The sequence below is a fragment of the Rana temporaria genome, chromosome 10 (genome assembly GCF_905171775.1).
Source record: "Rana temporaria chromosome 10, aRanTem1.1, whole genome shotgun sequence".
Lineage (NCBI taxonomy): Eukaryota > Metazoa > Chordata > Amphibia > Anura > Ranidae > Rana > Rana temporaria.
Window position 1 is genome coordinate 115,400,557 of NC_053498.1, and position 23,823 is coordinate 115,424,379.

The 23,823-nt window shown below is 41.1% G+C and overlaps 1 protein-coding gene across 1 annotated transcript in view; it reads left to right on the forward strand.

Annotated features, from left to right (window-relative positions):
• The first annotated feature begins 307 nt into the window (after positions 1 to 307).
• Positions 308 to 23,823, forward strand: part of ANKK1 (ankyrin repeat and kinase domain containing 1) — a 95,612-nt gene continuing 72,096 nt past the window's right edge. The window contains exon 1 of the mRNA XM_040326014.1: positions 308 to 610. Coding sequence (XP_040181948.1) covers positions 426 to 610 — 185 coding nt within the window. The 5' untranslated portion in view covers positions 308 to 425. The remainder of the gene's footprint in view (positions 611 to 23,823) is intronic.

Genomic DNA, 23,823 nt, shown 5'->3' on the forward strand with positions numbered 1-23,823 from the left:
ATCATACCGCCAGGGAGGTTAAACAAAGTCCTCTAAAATAGCATTTTAATTTCTGTTTTCAGTTTTATATATAGCGTTAAAAAAAAAAAAACAGTGAAAGCATTAACTCTGGTAAATAATCAGTGAGTCATCTTCACGATGCTCTCAACATGTCTCTGTAATAGAAGGATTATAGAACAAGAGAAACTTTTATTTAATAGGTTATAGACTGCACAATCAACATAACTGAGGATTGTGAAATGTATATGCAAATATCATTATAGGATGGAACTCTGCCTGCATTACAGTGCTGGGCCCTCCTTCTATGTGTAACACAGGTAGCTCTCAACCAGGAAGCAGAGCTCTTAAAAAGCACACACACTTCAACAGAGATACAAGTCTGTCCAAATGTACACGAGAGACTGGATGCTTCTTACTTTGCTGCCATGACTAATGCAGGGGGTGAGCAGATCGGCAACCTGACACAATTTAAGAAAGAAGATTTCGAGAATGACTGGACTCCAATAGCTTTAGGCGGATTTGGGAAAGTTTACAAAGTGAGACACAAAAAATGGTGGTCCATCTATGCTGTGAAATGTTCGACCCTCCATGGAGACCCTGAACTTGAGAGGTAAGACTTTATTGAAAAGTTATTATGACTATTTAAGATCTTGCCATTTATATAAATCTAAACAATGTTGTGATTGTGTTAGGTATTTATTTCATCTAGTAGAACCTGAATTTCAGGAAAATTTTTCCTTTTTTTTCCAAATAGCTAAATGTCTTGTTGGTTGAAGCCGTATTGTTAAGAAGGTTGAAGCCGAAGAGTGCTTTTTTCACCACTACATTTTCTTTATTTTGGCTCTTTCAAAATAACAATAGCAATAAATTAGAGGTTGAATGAAAGGTTTACTGGGCTATAACATTTATAGAGATCTATAGATCAGACGAAAATGAAGGACAACTGAGGAGGGAAGAAGGACAGAGGGACAGTCTCTCCAAATGAGAGACAGTTAGGATATCAGCATCATTCTCTGATAATTTTTCTGAATAGGGGACACTGCTGTCAGCAGGGCACATAGCCAATTATAAGATATATGAATCGTTACTGTTACTATACCCAGGACCCTGCATTCACTATATCTGGTCTCCTACAGTACACAGAACATAGAAATGCACTAATTTTAGTAAATATAAACTGCTAAAAACCTTTTCTCATCAGCAGTATATAGCAGTGACTTCTCTCAGTGTCTGGTAAAGCTTGTAGGAGAAATTTTCATTTACCTCTGACTGTCCTGGCTGCAGGTCAGACCTCTGACCCTCTGTCTGGACAGTGCTGATTGGCCCTGTGCTGATCACCCTCCCAAGAAAAAAAAAACTCTCTCTAGATGGATTGGGGACAGTGGAAAGAGGGGAGTATCAGAGAAGTCAGGATCAAACAGTCTTTTTACATAATGCTAGGGATTTACTCCTTAGGTTCCAGTGAGTATAACAATCATGCTTTACTGCATATACAGGCATACCCCACTTTTAAGTACACAATGGGGTTTATTTACTAAAGTTGGAAAGCGCCAAATCAGGCTAACTTCTGCATACAAACCAATGAGCTTCTAACCCCAGCTTGTTCAATTAAGCCTGGTAATAAAACCTGGAAGCTCATTGGTTTCTGTGCAGAAGTGAGCCAGATTTTGCGCTTTATAACTTTAGTAAATAAACCCCATTGTGTACTTAAAAGTGGGGTATGCCTGTACAGACTGATTTTACTGTTGTGGGTTTAGAAACACTTTAAAGACTTTAGCTACCACTTCTCAAAAAAAAATCTTTAACTATCACTGTACTGACAAATCAGTATCATTTACGTGACTTTGTTTTCTGTTTTTTTTTTTTTTGTTTTTTTTGTTATTTCATTTACAACTGTGGAGAAAAAGTATAACTAATGTATATCAATAGTAGGGCTTGCTACTGCGACGGGGCCCAGCAAACAATGATTGATGCAGGTGGCAATATCATTTCATTAAAGTGAATGTTTATATAGTTGGGGAATGCTGAGTGCTATGAAAGCAATTAGTGTGGTGTCACGCTAGATTCATCTCTTTAGAAGATAAAAAGACAGGGAGGCCTCCCCTCAATTATTTTTGCAAAGGGGCCCCATCACACCTCGTTAGAGAACAAACATAAGGTAAAATGTTATGTAAATGAAACCGCAGACTAAAATAAAGTCCATATTTCACTCCTACTCTTAATAGGCAGGTGTTAATAGCATTACAATAAGTAACGCATTTCCACAAAGTTTGGCAATGCCCATTTTAATTTCACGAAGCAGTGCTAGGTAGCAAGCATAGGTTTGCATTAAAGAGTTTAATATTTAAAGCCTAAAGAGAATATATTACACAGCAGAAATACTATTAGAATTGCCTGGCCTGTGGTGTCCACATCCTTGCTAACCACATCACATTCTCCTCCCACTTAGAACATACATGACACTTATTAAATAAAGAGTGGATCCTATAAGCATTATATGATAAACAGTGGCGGCCCATCCAGTAGGGGCGCCTGGGCACCGCCCCCTCTCCCCAGGCCACCCCATATATGCCTAATGGATAAATTCATGCATAGCATGAATCTATCCATGGCCGCCGCAGCCAAACGCTATTCAGACATCCCGCCCCTTTTAGGATGCCAGGTGCCTGAATTACAGCGGCTGGGGTGTTTTTTGAAGCACCTAGGCTTCAAAATAGGGTGGACTCAGAGCACAGAGCACTGCGCTTGGAGCCCACCCAGGTGTGTTAGAAAAGCAATGCAAATGGATATTATCTTTTTCTAACACTGAACCGTCTCTCCACCTATCATGAAGCGTGGGTCTGTTACCCGTTCCTATTGGACACCTAGCGGGAGGAAAAGCATGGAGGAAGCATGGAGGACACAGGAGCCACAACTTGACCCACTGCCCGTCCCACAGCTCATTGCTGTGACCCACCACTGAGATGGTGTAAGTTCTGGTCAGACAGCGAGCAAGCGAGTGGGGGAGAGGGGGGTGATGGGGTCACAGTGGCAGCATTTGATGTGCTCAATGGCTGCATTTAATGGGCACAGTGGCTGCAATTGATGGCACAGTGGCTGCATTTGATGAGCACAGTGGCTGCAATTTGATGGCACAGTGGCTGCAATTGATGGGCACAGTGGCTGCATTTGATGGGCACAGTGGCTGCATTTGATGAGCACAGTGGCTGTATTTGATGGGCACAGTGCTTGCAATTGATGGGCACAGTGGCTGCATTTGATGGCACAGTGGCTGTATTTGATGGGCACAGTGCTTGCAATTGATGGGCACAGTGGCTGCAATTGATGGGCACAGTGGCTGCATTTGATGAGCACAGTGGCAGCATTTGATGGGCACAGTAGCTGCATTTGATGAGCACAGTGGCTGCAATTGATGGCAGAGTGGCTGCATTTGATGGGCACAGTGGCTGCAATTGATGGCACAGTGGCTGCATTTGATGGGCACAGTGGCTGCAATTGATGGCACAGTGGCTGCATTTGATGAGCACAGTGGCTGCATTTGATGAGAACAGTGGCTGCATTTGATGGGCACAGTGGCTGCATTTGGTGGGCACAGTGAGGATGCAATTGATATATATTTTTTTTCAGTATTACGGTATTCAGAATTTTTCAGTTTGTTTGCGCCCCCCAAAAATATTGAGCACCAGCTGCCACTGATAAAAGTACAGTTACCGTTAAAAACAACTTTGCCTTTATCCCTTGCCCTCTGTATTGTAATGTCTTTTGTATTCAATAGGCAGACCATACAGAGAATAATCCTGCTGCTTTCATTGTGTCTCCTTGGGTCTGTCATGTGGCACATGAAGCTGCTTTTAGAATGATGCAAAATACTTGAAAATACTACCATTTACATTGTATCAGGCCCCTGATAAGGAGACTTGAGGGCTCTGCCTAGAAATTTATAATACATACCAAAAAAATATAAAATCAATGTATCCCTTCAGGTATCAGAGTACCAATATAAAGTACCTAACTTGTTGCTAGGATGTTTCTAAGAGACTCCTAGCTGTTATTGTTCACCTCTACCATCACAGTAGAGAGCTCTCAAACACTGAGCTCATACTGTAGCTACTTTGACAGGGCAGAGAAAGTGCATGTGAGGGGGTTTGAATCAGAGAAAGAAGCTCACTGATGTGATGGTGACGGTGAACAGGAAAGGTTAGGAGTCTCTTAGCAACACCCTAGCAACAAGGCAGGATGGCATGATGCCATCTCTGGGATTTTGTAGTCTGGTTTCGGGAGGTACATAAACGGCTTACACATATAGCAGGGGCTTTATTCAACTTTAGTCAAAGCTGCAAAGTTTGTTTTTATCTACAGACACCCCTTACCTGCATAGGCAGTTTTTTGGTAAAGGTGAACTATGGGGTTGCTTTACTAAAACTAGAGAGTGCTAAATCTGGTGCAGCTCTGCATAAAAACAAGTCAGCTTCCATGTTTTATTATTTTTACAAAGCTTTATTAAACAAGCTGAAGTTAGTACCTGATTGGCTACCATGCACAGCTCCACTAGATTTTTCAATCTCCAGTATTAGTAAATCAACCACTATGTTTTTAGGTGCTATTTTTCTGCTTCCACCTCACACATGTAAACATATACTAAGATATTAGGACCTGGTTTGACCAAATAAAAACCCACTGGCCAGAAATTACCATAAATTACCATGCATACACTATATGACCAAACGTATGTAGATATCCATCCAAATAATTGAGTTCAGGTGTTTCCAATAAAAGGGTATTGTCAATACTACAGCATAATTGTCTACAGTTTAAACATCATGCTTATTTACCAAGGCAAGTTTAAATAACACTAACAGTTAATAACACTAACTGACATTGAATATTTACATGATCCCTCCGTCCTGAAGTCTCCGGTGAAGTCCGGGAAACCAGCCAAGGTTGGCCAATTACTTAACCCCCAGGATGATATTTGTTTGACTGGCCGCAGACCAATCTAGGGCTGTATGTAGCTTATGTTGAAATTGTATGCACCAGTATGAAGGTTTGAATTATACAATGTTGTCATTTCCCTACGCAGTGATTTTCAGAGATTGTACTGTATTGTTCTGAGACTTACGCGTGGCGCAGGGAACTGCTCCTCTCGGAACGTGCCTCATATGGGGCCGTGCGTTATGATCTGTCACTGGCTGTGTCCACCAGACACAGCAGATGACTGATCAGTGTATTGGCCCTCTGCCAATACCATGTTATCTCTGTGATCAATAACAGCAAATCATGTGACGTGTTTCGTCACTTCTGACCTTGTCACATGGGGACAATGTGACAAAGTCGGAAGTGCCGAAACGCTTTGGAGAGTATGCTGAGGCAGTATGCTGAGGCTGGGAAGGTGAACTGACGTCTACCAAGTGGTGAGATCGCAGGCTTGTCTTGTACCATGTAACATGAAGGCTTGTTTTATTTTGATTTGATGTATGTGCAATATATATTTTAATACACGTTTCATCCTAAGTGATTTTACACTATTGGAGGCTTTGTCTCTAGCTTTGTTCCCTACACGTGGAGTGTATATTCAGACAAGAAAATGGAGTGTGGCGTTTACAAGTGATTCTTCATATTAAATCCTGAGCTTATTTTGCCAAACACGACAGTGAATGGCAACAGAATCTGGTGAGCCTGTTTCTTAAGGGGCTTGATCTCTCATTTATCACTGTGGTGGAGAAGTTGGTGTTAATTCACATTGATATTTTGCACATCTCAAAGAGGACTGCTTTTCATATGTGTGATTTTGCCACAATTTTGGATCAGTACTACTTTGAGTGAGTGAGTGCGAAACTTATATAGCACAACACATGCGAACTGAATCGCCTCTGGGCGATTAGTATCCATTCCCTGAGTAAACTTTTTTTTGCCCTCAGAAGAGAAGGGTTTTGATTTTTCTTCTGAAGGCCAAGTAGTTCACCTCCAGTCGGATGCTGGTTGGTAGAGCGTTCCATAGTCTAGGTCCTTGGACTGCAAATCTTCTTTCTCCTTTGGACTTGTATCTGGCTTTGGGTATCTGGAGTAGATTTTGGTTGTTGGATCGCAGAACGCGATTGGGGTTGTGAGCTTTTAGTTTTTCGCATAGATATTAGGGGGCATTTCCTTGAACACACTTATGCGTTAGACAGGGTGCCTTGAAAGTGATTCTGTCTTTTACTGGCAACCAATGAAGGGATCTCAGTGAAGGTGAGATTAATTCCCATGTTTTTTTCCCAGTCACAAGTCGAGCGGCCGTATTTTGAACGACTTGCAGACGAGTGATTTGGTATTTTGGGAGTCCGAGATAGAGAGCATTTGCATAGTCAAGTCTGGTGTTGATAATTGTTCCCACCACGACTGCTATGTCTTCTTTTGGGATAAAGGGGGTGAGTCTGCATAGTAGGCGCAGCAGATGGTGCGATCCGCTGACTACTGACCCTATTTGTGCATCCATTGTCATGTAGGTGTCGAAAATGACTCAGAGACTTTTGACTTTGGTGCTAGGGGTAATGGTTTTACCCAGAATGGGTTGTTGCTGGATGATTCTTTAGATTGGCGTGAAACAGGAGAAGTTCTGTTTTCGAACCGTTGAGTTTAAGATAACTCTTCATCATCCAATTTTCTATCAAAGTAAGGGATTCCTCTAGTCCGAGATAATGATCCTTTTTGTTGCAGATGCGAAAATACAGTTGTGTGTCATCTGCATAAGAGTGGTAAAGTAACTTCTGGTTACTGATGATTTCAAAAAGAGGGCGGAGATAGATATTGAAGAGAACCGGCGACAAAGGGGATCCCTGAGGGACTCCGCATGACACTGTGCGTTTTTCAGAAGTGAAAGGACCAAGTTTCACTATTTGTGATCGGTTTTCCAAGAAGGAGGAGAACCAAGATAAATCACATTCCGCGACTCTGGCTGCTTCAGCTAGCCGAGTCAGTAATAATTTGTGGTCTACAGTATTAAAAGCTGCGCTTAGGTCCAGCAGTATCAGGAGACAAGATTCTCTTTCGTCTGCTGCCTCGAGAGCGTCATCCCATATTTTAAGCAGTGCTGTTTGCCACAACTTTGGGATTAACCAATGAAAACATACATGGTGTGAGATAATTCCTTCTCCTCCCTTAGTTGTTTCCAGTTCCTGTTTGCTTCCTGGTTGTTGTGGTGTGATGTGTTGTGACAGAAAATGTTTGCTACTCAATATATTGTCACAGCAGTTGTCATTGCTGCTGCAGCAGTAGCAGTGCATGAGGAAGAAGAGGAGAAGAAGCGGAGGACAAGGACAAGAACATCTCTTTTTTTGGGCTGTTTGGAGCACATTGTTCCCGAGGGAATAACCAGGAAGTGAATGTGTGCTAGAAAAATGTGCTTGAGAGGGGCTACTATGTTGAAAGGATTGGGTGGGACAAGGGTCAAAAAGCTGCTTGTGCTTACAGCTTGTGCTTACAAAGTTGTACTGAAATCGTGTCTATATTATTCAGGTACGATTTTCATGCTACTTGAGGGTTTAACATTGAGGTCTATGGACATCAACTCGCATGGAAGTTGGATCAAACTAGTGCAGGGACTACTTTGAAGTCGGATCGACTTAACCTCCCTGGCGGTATGATTCTTTCAGAAAAAAGGTGCTGAAAGCGGTACCATTATTTACAAGGAAATTTGGCGTTTTATTCTGTAGGCCTGTAATTCTTAGGAATAACTCACTTAAATCTGACCAAACAAGAGTCTTGTAGGCATCCCGGGTATGACATTTTTTTTTAAAACAAAATTATAAATTATAATATAATAAATAATTATAAATAATTATAACAAATAATAATATAATTATAATAAAAAATATTCAATAATGTAATCAACTTAAAATCACTAAAAATTTGCTCAGTTGCAGAATTGTCGCTGTCATTACTTTTATTTTTTTATGACGAATTTCCCCACAAATCGCTATCGCACAATTCTGCAAGTGATTATAATTTATTATCGCTGTTTTCTAGCTGCTCTAAAACCATTTTTGACATAAAGGGACACTTTTGATTGCTATGGACAATCTACAGTTTGCAGGGAGAAAGAACTGTTTTTATTATATAAAAGTACATGCAGGACACTGGGCAGACCACTAGGGACAAGGGGGGGGGGGTGTATTTTTTGCATACAGTACTGTAATCTATAAGATTACAGTATACTGTGTGTATTGTGTTTGTTTACGTTTTTGAATTTGGCGCCGTTCTCCGCTCCCGTGCGTCGTAACGTCGCAGGGAACGGAGATCGGCGGCACAGGAGGACGCTGTGTGAATCGAGCGGGACAAGGTAAGTAAACACTGTCTGTGGATGCTGCGAGGCAAGCCCGAGTCTGACTCGGGGTTACCGATCGCAGCACAGAAATCTAACCCCGAGTCAGACTCGGGAACACCGCCAGGAGGGTTAAAGTCATGCCAATATGAATGGAAGTCATTGAAAATCATGGAGAATGACTTGTCTTGCGATTTTGCAGTCCAAAATCGTAGGACAAGTCGTAAAAGTGTGAAAGGGGACCAAGTAGAATAATCAATGATTTCTTATGACAATTTTTTGGCACTGTGGATTTTAGCAGTAATGCCTTGTGTACGAATCGGCTTTTTCTAGAGTTTAGAAACTTTGAATGTTTGCTGTCATTGACAAAAACTTCTGCAGAGTAAACTACTTTCAGGCTATACTAACAGCGTTAATTACAATTTCCTGATGTCCTGAGACCAGGCTGAACGAGTTCTTTATTTACACACACTTGCCAGGATTGCAGTTGAGAGACACATAACATTACGGTAAACATTATCCCTTATCTTTCTTGTTTTCTTACGGAACAGTACATAGAAACAAATGTATGAACTTTGGCTGATAATTTAAAACATAACCACCCAACAAAGAGTATCATTGCATAAATATTACATAAACTGGTTGGCGATTGTAACAATGTAGCAGCAATATTCTATAAATCCAAGTTATTTATTTTTGTTAATCCATGCTAAACATTTCTGTCAATGTTTGAATAGGTGTTCTAGCTAACAGGAGGCTTATATATATTTCTACTATGTATGTTTGATGCAGAAGACAGGGAGGATTAAAAAATGATCTCAGCATATTTACAAATATTTAGACACCTCATTGGAAGGAACCAGTGTTTCAACCTCAAACATTGAGAATCTAATCAGAAAATTATGGAAACAACATTCTGCATACACAATTCCAAAACACCCATAAAACATTGACATATTTGCAAAATCAACAGATATTTTTTGCACAGATATAACAAGACATTTTAGATGGTATATTAGCACACCCAATGGGAACACATATAAGTTCTTTGTTAGAGTGTACAGATACTTAAAGGGGTTGTAAAGGATTTTTTCCCCCCTAAATAGCTTCCTTTACCTCAGTGCAGTCCTCCTTCACTTACCTCATCCTTCCATTTTGCTTTTAAATGTCCTTATTTCTTCTGAGAAATCCTCACTTCCTGTTCTTCTGTCTGTAACTCCACACAGTAATGCAAGGCTTTCTCCCTGGTGTGGAGAAAGCCTCTTGAGGGGGCGAGCAGGAGTGTCAGGACGCCCACTAACACACAGCTCCTTTCTCTATCTGCAAAGTAGAGAGTGTCCTGACTTGCCTGCTCGCCCCCTCTCCCCTCAAGAGGCTTTCTCCACACCAGGGAGAAAGCCTTGCATTACTGTGTGGAGTTACAGACAGACGGACAGGAAGTGAGGATTTTTATGAAGAAATAAGGACATTTAAAAGCAAAATGGAAGGATGAGGTAAGTAAAGGAGGACTGCACTAAGGTAAAGGAAGCTACTTATGGAAAAAAAAATCCTTTACAACCCCTTTAAAGCAGTAGTAAACTCTAAGGCCTCGTACACACGACCGTTTTCCTCAACAGAATCCATCAAGAAACTTGGTGGCAGAGCTTTTTTGCCGAGGAAAACGGTCGTGTGTATGCTTTTCATCGAGAAAACTGCCGAGGAACTCGACGAGGAAAAAAGAGAACAAGTACTCTTTTATCCTCAACAGGAGTCTCAATTTCCTCGCCGTGTTCCTCGTCGGGCTGGTTTTCGACGAGAAACACGATCGCGTGTATGCTAAGAAACCCACGCATGCTCAGAATAAAGTATGAGCGCACCTTCGGTAAAAGTATAGTTTGTAATAGAGATAACACATTGTTCACGCTGTAACAGACTAAAAAGTGCAAATCGTCTCTTACCAAACTTTTACTAACACGCAGTAACATGAGATTAGCAAAAGCAGCCCCACGGGTTGTGCCAGTGGAATCAAACTTCCCCTGCCATTGTATGTGTTGTACATCACCGCGTTTGAGGAGATTTTGTCTTGACAGTGTGTACGCAAAGAAAGCTTGTCAAGTTTCTCCACAAGCCTGACAAGGAACTCGTCGAGGAAAACGATGTGTCTTTTCCGATGAGTTCCTCGTGTGTACGAGGCCTAACTTAGAATTTGTACTTGCAGATAAGCTTATAATAACAGTTACCTGTCCGTACAGTGAAAATGTCCTAAACTTGCACTGTTTAGGAGATATTCACATTGGCTTCAGCTCTACCCATATGCAGTGCGTTGTGCATTCAGGGCACACTTTGGGGTGGATTTACTAAAGGCAAATAGAGTGTACATTTTGCATGTGCTGTTGCTTCAGAGCGTAGTAAATAGGGGGAAGCTCTGCTGACTTTCATTATCCAATAGTATTCAAATAAAAATGTTTTCCAAAGTGAAGCTTCACATCATGTACTAAGCTCTGGAGAAGCTGCACTTGCAAAGTGCACATTCTATTTGTCTTTAGTAAATCCTCCCCAAAGTGTGCCCTGAATGCAGAGAATGCTGTGCCAGGATTATGACTCCCATGCATATGTGTGGGAATGATGTCAACACAGTTCGACCATTCAAATGCCTGAGAGCCCAAACTTGGAAGGCAGACCAGGTGAAGATGAAAGCGCCGTGAGCAGTTTCGGTTCAGCACTGGATGGCTCAGTTTAAAAGATAACTCCATTATAGTTATGGTAGAGACCAGCAGATGCACATATAAGAAAACTGGTAGTTTACTACTGCTTTAGAGGAACATATTTTCAGATACAGATTAAAGATTTAAAGTCGTATAAAAATAAAAAATCTGGTCCCCTTGGAGGCTTAAGTCATGATTTACTAGTATGCACTGCAAACTAGCACATTAAGACAAACTTACCTGCAAACTGAAGTGTCCAGCACAGCACTGTCATTACTCCTCCGGCTCCCCCGGTGTTCCATCTTTGCCTTTGGCTTTCTTCTGGGTTTTGTATCTTCAGCCGATTGAATGGGCTGTCTGTGGTGACGTCACTCCCTCGCATGCACATAACAACGCGGCACCTAGAGCCATAAATGTGACCTGAGCATGTGTGGCTCAGACAGGGCTGCTGTTAGAAATCACGGGGCCCAGTACAGCCTACCTGGCAGGGCCCCCCTCAAATATATATAAAAAAAACATTTTCACAATAAATATACTAAAATCATTCTTAGCGGACACACAGATAACAGAGAAGCTGTGTGAATTAGCCCCTTTTTAAATCGTTTTCAACATTTTTGAACAAAAACATTTGATAATTTTTTTTTACTAATTAGTTTTATACAATTTTCTATAATTTTTTTTACAATGGATTAAAACAATACAGGGTTATTTTTGTTTTAACAGGACAAGGAAGTCGGCAATTGTGTCTGTGTCTCTCCCTGCAACAGCTAAAAGTCAGCGGGAGGGTTTTCAGCTGCTGCCAAGTGCCACACAGGGCATCCTGTAATTGCCCCTCCTTCCCTCTGGGGTTTGGGCCCCCCTGTGTGCCCGAACATTTACAACATAAGAAACCTCTAGGGTCTCATCTGTTATGAAGGCCCTGCCTGGCAGCAGATTTTATTTAGCATGACTTTACCACTACTTTAAGGTTGGAGGCTGTTAAAGGGTAAGTTCACCTTTTTCAGAAAATCTGAAAGGTGAACTTACACTGGACCCCCCCCCCCCAGCATTTTGCAGATTACACATAGGAGGCATTCTAATTGGTTGGCGCTGTCACATGGATGACGCCGACCAATCAGAACCCACCTAGCCCATCCTGTCAGCAGGGGAGAAGAAAAGAGAAAGCCACAGGGATTTAAAATCCCTGGACTGGTGAAGCGACGGCCCGATGTCTGCTAGCCGGTGATCAACGGCTTCAGGTACAGTGGGTCCAGGGATGGGGAGAGGGTCCAGTGCTAGTTCACTTTACAGACTTTCCGTAAAGGTGAACTTACATTGGACCCTCCCCCCAGGATTTTAAATGCCCCGCAGATTACATATAGGAGGCATTCTAATTGGTTGGCGCCATCACATGGATGACGCCAACCAATCAGAACCCACCTAGCCCATCCTGTCAGCAGGGGAGAAGAAGAGAGAAAGACACCGGGATTTAAAAGTCCCGGACCGGTGAAGCGGCGACCCGATGTCTCCTAGCGGGTGATCACCGGCTTCAGGACCAGGGGTGGGAAGAGGGTCCAGTGTTATTTCACCTTTCAGACTTTCCGTAAAGGTGAACTTACACTTTAAGTAGGATAATTTGTAGGAGAGCTACAGGTTTTCAAAAAGTCAGTTGACCCAAAAAATATATTTTAACTTTTGGTTTAATATTAACTAATTTAAATATTACTTTTAAGTCGACTGATACTTTAACTCCACCATGTTTACAGCCATAAAAATATTTGAAGCTGGGACTGGACTCCCAGTGCCAGTCAACTCTGTCATCTCATTTTCCTCACATCTATGGGTTTCCCGGCGGTTTTTAAGCAGGCAGTTTTCCTATGGGAAAAGACTTTGGTGGAGCATACACACGGCTGGGTTTCCTGACCAACGCTCTCCCTGCCGTGTGTAGGGGGACAAAGTAACCAAGCAAGGTTCTTGGTTTTTCCCTCGGGGTTCCAGGCGGTAAAAAGTCATCCGGGAAACCTGTACGTGTGTACTAGGCATTACAGCTGATGCAGGGAAATAGTAGCAGGTGATGGCATGTACAAAACAAAAGGTCTATGACTGCTGACCTGTTTCTGAATTAGGACAGTAGATATGAGAAATCTGGAGCTCTTGTGAGGCTACCAACTCATCATACCAATAACAATCCTGCTTGGGAACTAGGGATGAGTGTGTCAGCCTGAACTAGGTATTGTACAGGCGGCTGACATGGAGGAGGAGGGGGGGTGGCTGACATGGAGGAGGAGGGGGCCGGCTGACATGGAGGAGGAGGGGGGGCGGCTGACATGGAGGAGGAGGGGGCGGCTGACTTCGAGGAGGAGGGGGGCGGCTGACACTGAACTGGTACGTGTGCCTGGTTTTCCGGCGGGTGGAAACCCAGGCACATGTACAGCGGATCGGGCTGGCAGGCGGCAATTTGACACCCCCTGAAAGTGTCGCCTGGGACCAGGGTACCATCGGGTCCCATGGTAGGGCCGGCCCTGATTGTACTGAATCAGACCATTCTAAAAAGACATAGTAAGCTGAATGGCCTTGGCAAACTGACTTGCTCATTGGACTACTTTCCAATTCACATCTGGCATTTAGGGGATGCCTGTGTTCCATCCTGTTTCCTGTGACGGTACAGATTCAGCTCTTATATACTAATAGAGAATGCAAGAAAAGAAAATATGTTCACAACCTGGATACCTTAATTCTAAAATTAAGCTAACATTCTTGCCGAGATTGCTAAATAAAGAGTCATAAAAGGGCTGAGCTACCTACTTTCCCTGGAGAAAATATAGTTTTAGCATTTCCCTCCAGTGCTACTGACATGCTCAAAAGAAAAGGCAAAAGGGATCCATTATAAATCCCTGTGGTCCCTGATAAAGGAAAGCATTAGCGTTCAAACAGACTAATTATTTTATTATTCATTATGTAACAATCCCACATTTGCTCTGTAAATCGTCGAAAACATTTAAATTGATATCGCCATACATTTTTAATGTGTTACAATTGAGCACTACAGTACAGTACAAGCAGTACAAGCAGTTATTGCTAGTTTTTACTGTGTCACCAAAAAGCAGTTTGATCCTATTGCTGAAATTTCCTTCCAAACAAAGGGCATCACTGGTTTTGTTGTGACCTTAAAGTGTAATTCCACATTCGTGGGGGAAAAAAAGCAAATAATGAAAAAATTATATAGCATATACAATTGCGACACAAATCGTATTGTAATTGAATGTTAATAACAATGACCTTTCCTTTTCAATCTGCTGTTCTGTAATTTGCTGTAGAATGCAGTGCAATATGGCTACCTGGAGGTGTTCTGTACAAAGAATGTGTACAGAACGCCCCCCAGAAACATAATTTCCTGCTTGTGTGATTGGATCCCCGATTTTCCCTGAAGTCTGCCCTAAGATACAAGTCACATTTCAGGCATTGTGTTGGTGAGATACTATAGGAACAGAAAAAGACTTTAAACTTAGAATAGATTAATTAAAACTAAAATACGAGTCACTAATAGTAGTGTAGATTTTTTTTCTACTATACAAAAACGACCAGGTGAGCAATGTACTGTATGAAAGAGCATTTTGTGTATGTCAGTAGCCTAACCGTCTAGAGTTGTGAGGCAGTTTATGATAGGACAATGGTAATAATTGTGCATCTCTAAGTAATGCCTTGTACACACAGTCTGACTTTTGACCGTGCAAAAGTCCGCCGTGAGTCCGTCGGAAAGAAAGAGAACAGGTTCTCTATCTAAGGTCTGTTGGACTTCCGTAAAAAAAAGTCAGATGGAGGCTACACAAGGCCGGACTTTCCTAGAAAAAAAAGCCTGTCTGACTTTTTTTTTCGGAAAAATAATTAATTATAAATTAATAATAATAAATAATAATAAAAAACAAAATATTAATAAAATAATAATATTAAAAACCAAAACTGGAGTAAATGATACCGAGATTGTTTATACTGAACATAAAAACAATTGTTACATCTGAACACGCAGAATGTAAGATGGTTCAATTCTTTAGCTATAACCATTGACCATCATTGGCTTCTGATACAATTTATAAAAAAAATATATATATATACTACTTTTGGTTTGCAACTAAAATCACCACTGCTTGTCATACCATACTCTAGTTTTGTACCACCAAAAAAATAAAATTTCATTTTATCTCTTCCCAATCTAAACAGTACACAGTAAGTATATTTTAGTGCTAGGTTGTAGCTTTGCCGAAGCATTATGATAACGTACACATCTATGCGGCTGTCTTGGTAAGAATGTAACATGTAAGGTAGTTGGCACTCTATACTGTATACCTTGTGTAAAAATTCCCATTACGGCAGCACTTTGAATGTGGCCATAAAATCAGTTTTATTGCAGTTATTATGGTGATGTTGTTGCATTGTAAGTTAACAAATGCTGACACGTTTGGATTGATTTACTAACGTAGTAGAGGCTGTTTGATCAACAAAGTGAATGTAAGTGAATACATTGAAGCTTTGTTGACATTAAATACCCAATTGTGTGTTAGGTGCTTTCACTAGCTCTTTCTCTGTCAGTGGCGGCCCCTCCATACGGAGCACAGGGGCGCACCCCCCAATCCCTACCCCTGGCCCCTAATCTACATGCAGGACAGCGAACGCATTGATTACAATTTTTTTTTTTAGAAGCACATGATTAGAGCTTGAGGCTCTAATTGCCTTCAAAAAAGGGTGGGCTTGGGGCGTAGAGCAATGCACCCCGAGACCATCCAGTTGTGTGACAATAATGAATTAATATTCACTATTGTTTTCCTGATTCTCCTCCCGGCCAATCAGGAACCATCACCCAACTGGCCAAGTGGAGAAGCGATCATATTGGCAGCCTAGGAGGAGGAGGGAGGAGACGCATAGCAGAAGCCGCCATGATGTCGAGAAGGAGGAGACACAGGGAAAGCCGCCACCCAGAGGAAATGCTGCCCACAATCTAGATGGGGTAAGTGAGGAGCTGGGGTGGCTGACCAATGGGGTAAGTTTGGGTGGCTGTGGGTGCATTGTTTGCCACCCCTCCCAAAAAATATACCACCAGTCGCCACTGCTCTCTGTCTTATTTCACTAACTATCCTAGTTTAATTACCATGGCTGTATATGTTTGTTTGAGGATTTTTTTATGCCCCTCAATGACTTTCTTACTTCAACATTATGAAAAAAAATTGTGTATTAATACTGCTTGGACCTTGAAGAAGGAGAAATACTCTGAAAGCTTGTCCTAAAAATTTGTATGTTAGCGCAAATAAAAAAAGTATCTCGGACAGTACTCAATTGTTTCAACAATGCGTTATAAATATAAAAAAATATATATATATTTTGCATTTGATTAGGTAAACACAGCTTCACTTTATTTACTAAGGCCCTATTACATATTGCTTAGCAAGAGGCAGGTTCCACACGATTAAAAGCATAAGCATAAGACAGCCCTTTCATTTGAGTAGGTTACCTTATGCGCATCTGTCATGTCAAAGAAGCTCAGGGACCAAATTTTGTACCTGAGCCAGGTGCGATTTTACACTCGAGCTTGTGGTGCGACAGTAGCTGTAAAATTACACCGCACGACACCCAGACGTGTTTCAGAAAAAAAATTTGCTGCAATTTGGAATCGTGGGCAGAATTGGGGAACGGGGCTAACATTTACTTTGTTAAAGTGAAGATTGACATTGCTAGGTGAGCAGCCTCTATTTTCTAAGTAGACTCCAATGTGTGTGCTTTGTTCTTACTGCATAGATATCACAATACTTCTAATTTGTCACGGGAGTATAGGTTAACAATTTGTAAGAGGTAAATGCTCTTATATGCGGTCAGGAACTGATTCCTTAAAAGTGGTTTGTGCAAACAAAAAATTATCAAGTATTGGTAGAACTGGTAATTAAGCTTTTTGGAATTTCTTCTATTTAATTCAACTAAATAAGTAGTGATAATTATTGTATTATTTCTGTCCCAAAAGACAGAATATGAATGCTGGCTGTATGGCAAATTATTGTAGAGGTCTTTGGGCTAGCTGTAAGCCACCAAAAATTATGAAAATGATCCAACAATATGAAAAAGCCTGGTTTCAAATACTGTATATCAGCCCTCAAAATTTCCACTCGCCTACTAGCATTTGGCGAGTGGATTTAAGCTGGGGGCGGGTGATGACAGGGCTGCATGACCAATCTCCCTCCAATCTGTGCCTACACTTAGAGTCCCGATGAGATTGGCGGCCGAAGAGGAAAGGTGCATGCTCAAAAAAAGCTGGGTTAGTGCCCCCAAAAGGACCTTACTTCATCCCAAAAAATACTAAGCTAGGTTATCAGTATAAATAAAGATATACATCAAAGTCTTACTGTACAATGCTACGGTGATTTCACAATAGGATATTTCGTATTTTCTATCCTGGTAAGAGAAAACCCATTTATTGGCAGAATAGCCAGATATTTTCATGTGATAACAGAAGTAAATTATAAAATAAACCCTTTGCCATTAATTATTTTCTTGTTTAACCACTTAAGGACTGGAAGGATTTGCCTCCTTAATGACCAGGCCATTTTTTGTGATACAGGACGGCGTCGCTTTAACAATTGTGCGGTCATGCAACGCTGTGCCCAAACAAAATTTACATCCTTTTTTTCCCACATTTTCTTTTGATAGTATTTGATCACCTCTGCGGTTTTTATTGTTTGCGCTATAAACAGAGCCAATTTTGATTTTTTTTTTCACTTTTTGCTATAATACATACTGTATACCAAAAAATATTAAAAACAAATGTATTCATCAGTTTAGGCCGATATATATTCTTCTACATATTTTTGATAAAAAAAATCGCAATAGGCATATATTGATTGGTTTGCGCAAATGTTATTGCGTCTACAAACTATGGCATAGGTTTAGGGCCTTTTTTTTATTGTTTTACTCGTAATGGTGATGATCTGCTATTTTTAGTGGGACTACGCAATTGCAGTGGACAAATCTGACCCCAAATGACACTTTTACCAGTGACATTATTACATCAATCAGTGCTACAAAAATGCACTGATCAATGTAAAAATGACACTGGCAGGGAAGAGGTTAACACTAGGGGGCGATCAAGGGGTTAACCTGTTACCTAGGTATGTTCTAACTGTAGGGGGATGGGCTGCCAGGGACATGACAGAGATCACTGTTCCCGATGACTGGGAACAGTAGGGGCTAGATTCAGTAAGAGTTAGGCCGGCGTATCAGTAGATACGCCGACCTAACTCGGAATCTGCGCCGACCTAAGTTTAAGTGTATTCTCAAACAGAGATACACTTAAACCTATCTAAGATAGGACGGCTTGCGCCGTCCTATCTTAGGGTGCAATATTTAGGCTGGCCGCTAGGCGGCGCTCCCATTGCGGTTGGCGTAGAATATGTAAAACACTAGATATGCCTATTCACGAACGTACGTCCACCCGTCGCAGTAAAGACACGCCGTTTGCGTAACAGATAGGCCGCCTAAAGATAAACATGCCCCCTAGGTGGCGTAGCCAATGTTAAGTATGGCCGTCGTTCCCGCGTCAAAATTTTAAAATTTTACGTTGTTTGCGTAAGTCGTCCGTGAATAGCCGCAATGCACACTGGGATATGTAGGCGGACGGCGCATGCGCCGTTCCAAAAAAACTTAAATCACGTCAGGTCAACCCGAACTAGCATAAAACACGCCCCCTCAGCCTATTTCGAATTAGGTGTGCTTACACCCGCCGCATTTTTACGCTACGCCGCCGTAACTTAGCAGGCAAGTACTTTGTGAATCAGGTACTTGCCTCGCTAACTTACAGCGGCGTAGTGTAAACACGCTACACTACGCCGCCGCTAAGTTAGGGCGAGCTATGTGAATCTAGCCCCAGATCTCTGTCATGTCTCCTCAGTCACAGGGACACATCACATGTGTGATGTAATGTTCACATATGTGTGCTGAACCTATGTGTGTTTGCATTTACACGTGAGCAAAGAGGTACTTTTTAAATTTATGTTATTTAAATAAAAAAAAAAAACACTTTTGAATTTTTTTATTTTATTTAACTTTAATGCTTTTATGAGGGGTGAACAAGACCTTGTGTGATAGCTTTAGGCAGTGACAGATGTCTATGTAGCAGAATGCATATTGACCTAAATTTATGAAGAAATTACATTTTCTAAAAAAAAAAATATTGGATGTTTTATAGCAGAAAGCAAAAAAAATTTTTTTGTTTCGAAATGGTCGGCTTTTTTTTTTGTTTGTTTATAGCGCAAAAAAAAAAAGTGCAGAGGTGATCAAATACCACCAAAAGAAAGCTCTATTTGTGGGGGAAAAAACGCAGTGCCGTCTCGCAAAAAAATGGCCTGGTCATGAAGGGGGGTAATTCTTCCGGAGGTCAAGTGGTTAAGGAATATATGTAAAGTTTTTTTATTTTTTTCCCCCCTAGAATTCAACAATAAATCAGTACAAAACTAAAATGTAGTGAGGGTCAAAGAACATATAAACATTTTCACAATATATTTTTAGTTGTTCTGATATACTTTGATCTGGCAGAGTTTCTGATTTGTTTCCTTCTGATATGAAATTGTAATTTGTATAGGCTACGGTTTCTGCAATTTGTAAAGTTTGCGACTGTTCATTTCATCGTATGGAGAATTTTCAAATCTACTTCCTCATGCATGACTCAGTAATATGCAAATTTCAAATAATGGCTCATAGCCAGGGTGCTTACACTGCCTTACATTCTTTTCGCTTGAGTTTCTGAGGATAATCACAACACTTAAAGGATCACTAAGGGAATTTTTTTTTTTAGCTAAATAGCTTCCTTTACCTTACTGCAGTGCTGGTTTCATGTCCTCATTGTTCGTTTTTGCTTTGAAGTAGCTGTAATTCTGCTGTGATCTCCACACTTCCTGCTTGTCTGGCTCCTTATGAAAAAAATCATGGTCTAAGCTGTGTGTCTAAAACTCCTCAGAACCAATCAGATTCATTTTAAAAACAAAACACTGCCCTGGATTTGTTTGTTTTTGTTCTGTGTCTCTCTCTACTTCACAGAAACATGAAACCAGTTTAAAACCGAAAGTGAAACTAGAGGCACATTATATGATAGAATTTAATCTAATTGTAATCATTTTTAAAAGGAATCAGTTAACTTTTATGTCTCTATACCCTGTAAACAGTCATTTCAGCAAATTTTTTTTTTCCTTTAGTGACCCTTTAAGAGAGAAGGCACACATAATGATCATTCAGTAAAATCGAGAAGATCTATTATTTGGTAATGAGATTGGACTGAAGCTGTGTTAAAAGTGCATGGTGTTTTTTGTACATATTTGGGTTATTTTTCCATGCCTTAAAGTGGAGGTTCACCCAAAAACCTTTTTTTTTAACATTAGATTGATGCTCATTTTGTCTAGGGGAATCGGATGTTTTTTTTACAATCGAAGCTGTACTTACCGTTTTAGAGAGCGATCTTCTCCGCCGCTTCCGGGTATGGGCTGCGGGACTGGGCATTCCTATTTGATTGACAGGCTTCCGACGGTCGCATACATCGCGTCACGATTTTACGAAAGCAGCCGAACGTCGGTGCGCAGGCGCCGTATAGAGCCGCACCGACGATCGGCTTCTTTCCGCTACTCGTGACGCGATGTATGCGACCGTCGGAAGCCTGTCGGAAGCCTGTCAATCAAATAGGAACGCCCAGTCCCGAAGACCATACCCGGAAGCGGCGGAGAAGATCGCTCTCTAAAACGGTAAGTACTGCTTCAATTTTAAAAAAACTACCTGATTCCCCTTGACAAAATTAGCATCAATCTAATGTTCAAAAAAAAAATTCGGGTGAACTCCCGCTTTAAAGTATGTGCCTCTGCAAAACTACTTTTTTTTTTGATAATGTGGCAGGGGGGCTACAATCCCTGGTTTATTGCTGTCCTGGGCTTTGCAGGTGACCTTCATTTTTCACCTATTTCAAACTGATTTTGAATTCCCATTCCACTTGTATCAGGAAGCAGTGGCGGCCGGTCCATTAGGGGCACAGGGACGCCGCCCCCCCCTAATCCATGCGCCCGGCCCCTAATCTACATGCAGGATGCTGGAGGCAAGGATTTCAATAGGGTTTTGTGTTTTTTTTTAACCGCTTCAACACCGGGCATTTTCACCCCCTTCCTGCCCAGACCAATTTTTTTCAGCGCTGTCGCACTTTGAATGACAATTGCGCGGTCATGCAACACTGTACCCAAATGAAATCTTTTTGATTTTTTTCCCCACAAATAGAGCTTTCGTTTGGTGGTATTTGATCACCTCTGTGGTTTTTATTTTTTGTGCTATAAACAAAAGAAAAGAGACAATTTTGAAAAAAATAAATAAAATTACTTTTTGATTTAATAAATCCACAATTTAAAAAATAAATAAAAATGTCCTCAGTTTAATACGATATGTATTCTTCTACATATTCTACATATTTTTGGTAAAAAGATTGCAATAAGAGTTTATTGATTGGTTTGTGCAAAAGTTATAGCGTCTACAAAATATGGGATAGATTTTTTTTTTTTACTAGTAATGGTGGCGATCTGCGATTTTTATTGTGACCGTGACATTGCGACGGACATATCGGACACTTTTGATACGTTTTTGGGACCATTCACATTTATACAGCGATTAGTGACTGGCAGGGATGGGGTTAACACTAGGGGGCGAGCAAGGGGTTAAAATGTTACTAGGGAGTGATTCTAACTGTAAGGGGAGGGGACTCACAAGCGGAGGAGACCGATGTGTGTTCCTCAGTACTGGGAACACACATCGGTCTCCTCGGACAGGACATAGATCTGTGTGTTTACTCCATGGTCCTGACGTTATTTTGTTTGTCAAGATTTATTTCACTGAACAATAAAAGAGGATTGCTCAGAGCTGGATTAACTCTGTGTGGCAAGACTGGGCACATATGATAGGAAATCTTATACTGTACATTGTGACAAAAAAATTTAAAATAGAAATTCGGGTTTACATCCACTTTAACCCCCTCAGCGGTATTCCCGAGTCTGGCCCAGGGTGGAATTTTAGGATCAAAAGCGGTAACCCCGAGTCAGACTCGGGATCGCCTTGCAGTGTCCACAGGCAGAATTTACTTACCTTGTCCTTGGATCCTGCGATGCATCCCCGCTGTGTGATCGAACTGTCTCCTTGCTCGATTCACAGTGCCGAGTGCCGCCAAGCTCCGTTCCCTGCGACGTTACAACGCACGGGGGCGGAGATCGGCGCCAAATTTCAAAAAGTAAATAAACACAATACATACAGTATACTGTAATCTTATAGATTACAGTACTGTATGAAATAAATACACCCCCCCTTTGTCCCTAGTGGTCTGCCCAGTGCCCTACATGTTCTTTTATATAATAAAAACTGTTCTTTCTGCCTGCAAACTGGAGATTGTCCATAGCAACCAAAAGTGTCTTTTTATGTCAAAAGTGGTTTTAGAGCAGCTAGAAAACAGCGATAATAAATTATAATCACTTGCAGAATTGTGCGATAGCGATTTGTGGGGAAATTTGTCATCAAAAAATTAATAGTAATACTTTTTATTATTATTATATTATTTGTTATAATTATTTATATTGATTTATTATATTATAATTTATGATGTTGTTTTTCAAATTTTATTATACCCGGGATGTCTACTAGACTCTTGTTTGGACAGATTTAAGTGAGTTATTTCTAAGAATTGCAGGCCTACAATATAAAACGCCAAATTTCCATGCAAAATAATGGTACCGCTTTCAGCACCTAAAATCTGAAATAATCATACCGCTATGGAGGTTAAGCTTAGGAAAGGAAGGGTGAACATGCAGCCCTGCTTTCCTTAACCACTTAAGGACCCTTCACGCCAATATACGTCGGCAGAATGGCACGGCTAGGCACATCCACATACATGTACTTGGCTCTTTAAGCCCAGCCGCGGGCGCGTGCACGTGACCCGGTCCAAAGCTCCGTGACTGTGGCTGCAGGACTCGCGGACCCGATCGCCGCTGGAGTCCCGCAATCGATCCCCGGAGCTGAAGAACGGGGAGAGCTGTGTGTAAACACGGCTTCCCCGTTCTTCACTGTGGCGCTGTCATCGATCGTGTGTTCCCTTTTATAGGGAATCACAATCGATGGCGTCACACCTACAGCCAAACCCCCCTACAGTTAGAAACACAAATGAGGTCACACATAACCCCTTAGCGCCCCCTTGTGGTTAACTCCCAAACTGCAACTGTCATTTTCACAGTAAACAATGCATTTTAAATGCATTTTTTGCTGTGAAAATTACAATGGTCCCAAAAATGTGTCAAAATTGTCCGAAGTGTCCGCCATAATGTCGCAGTCACGAAAAAAATCGCTGTTCGCCGACATTAGTAGTAAAAAAATTTTTTTTTATAAAAATGCAATAAAACTATCCCCTTTTTTGCAAACGCTATAAATTTTGCGCAAACCAATCGATAAACGCTTATTGTGTTTTTTTTTTTACCAAAAATAGGTAGAAAAATACCTATTGGCCTAAACTGAGGAAAACAAATAATGTTTTATATATTTTTGGGGGATATTTATCATAGAAAAAAGTAAAAAAAATTGCATTTTTTTCAAAATTGTCGCTCTATTTTTGTTTATAGCGCAAAAAATAAAAACCGCAGAGGTGATCAAATACCACCAAAATAAATCTCTATTTGTGAAAAAAAAGGACGCCAATTTTGTTTGGGAGCCACGTCGCACGACCGCGCAATTGTTAGTTAAAGCGACGCAGTGCCGAATCGCAAAAAGTGTCCGGGTCCTTTAGCTGCCTAAAGGTCCGGGTCTTAGGTGGTTAAATCACAC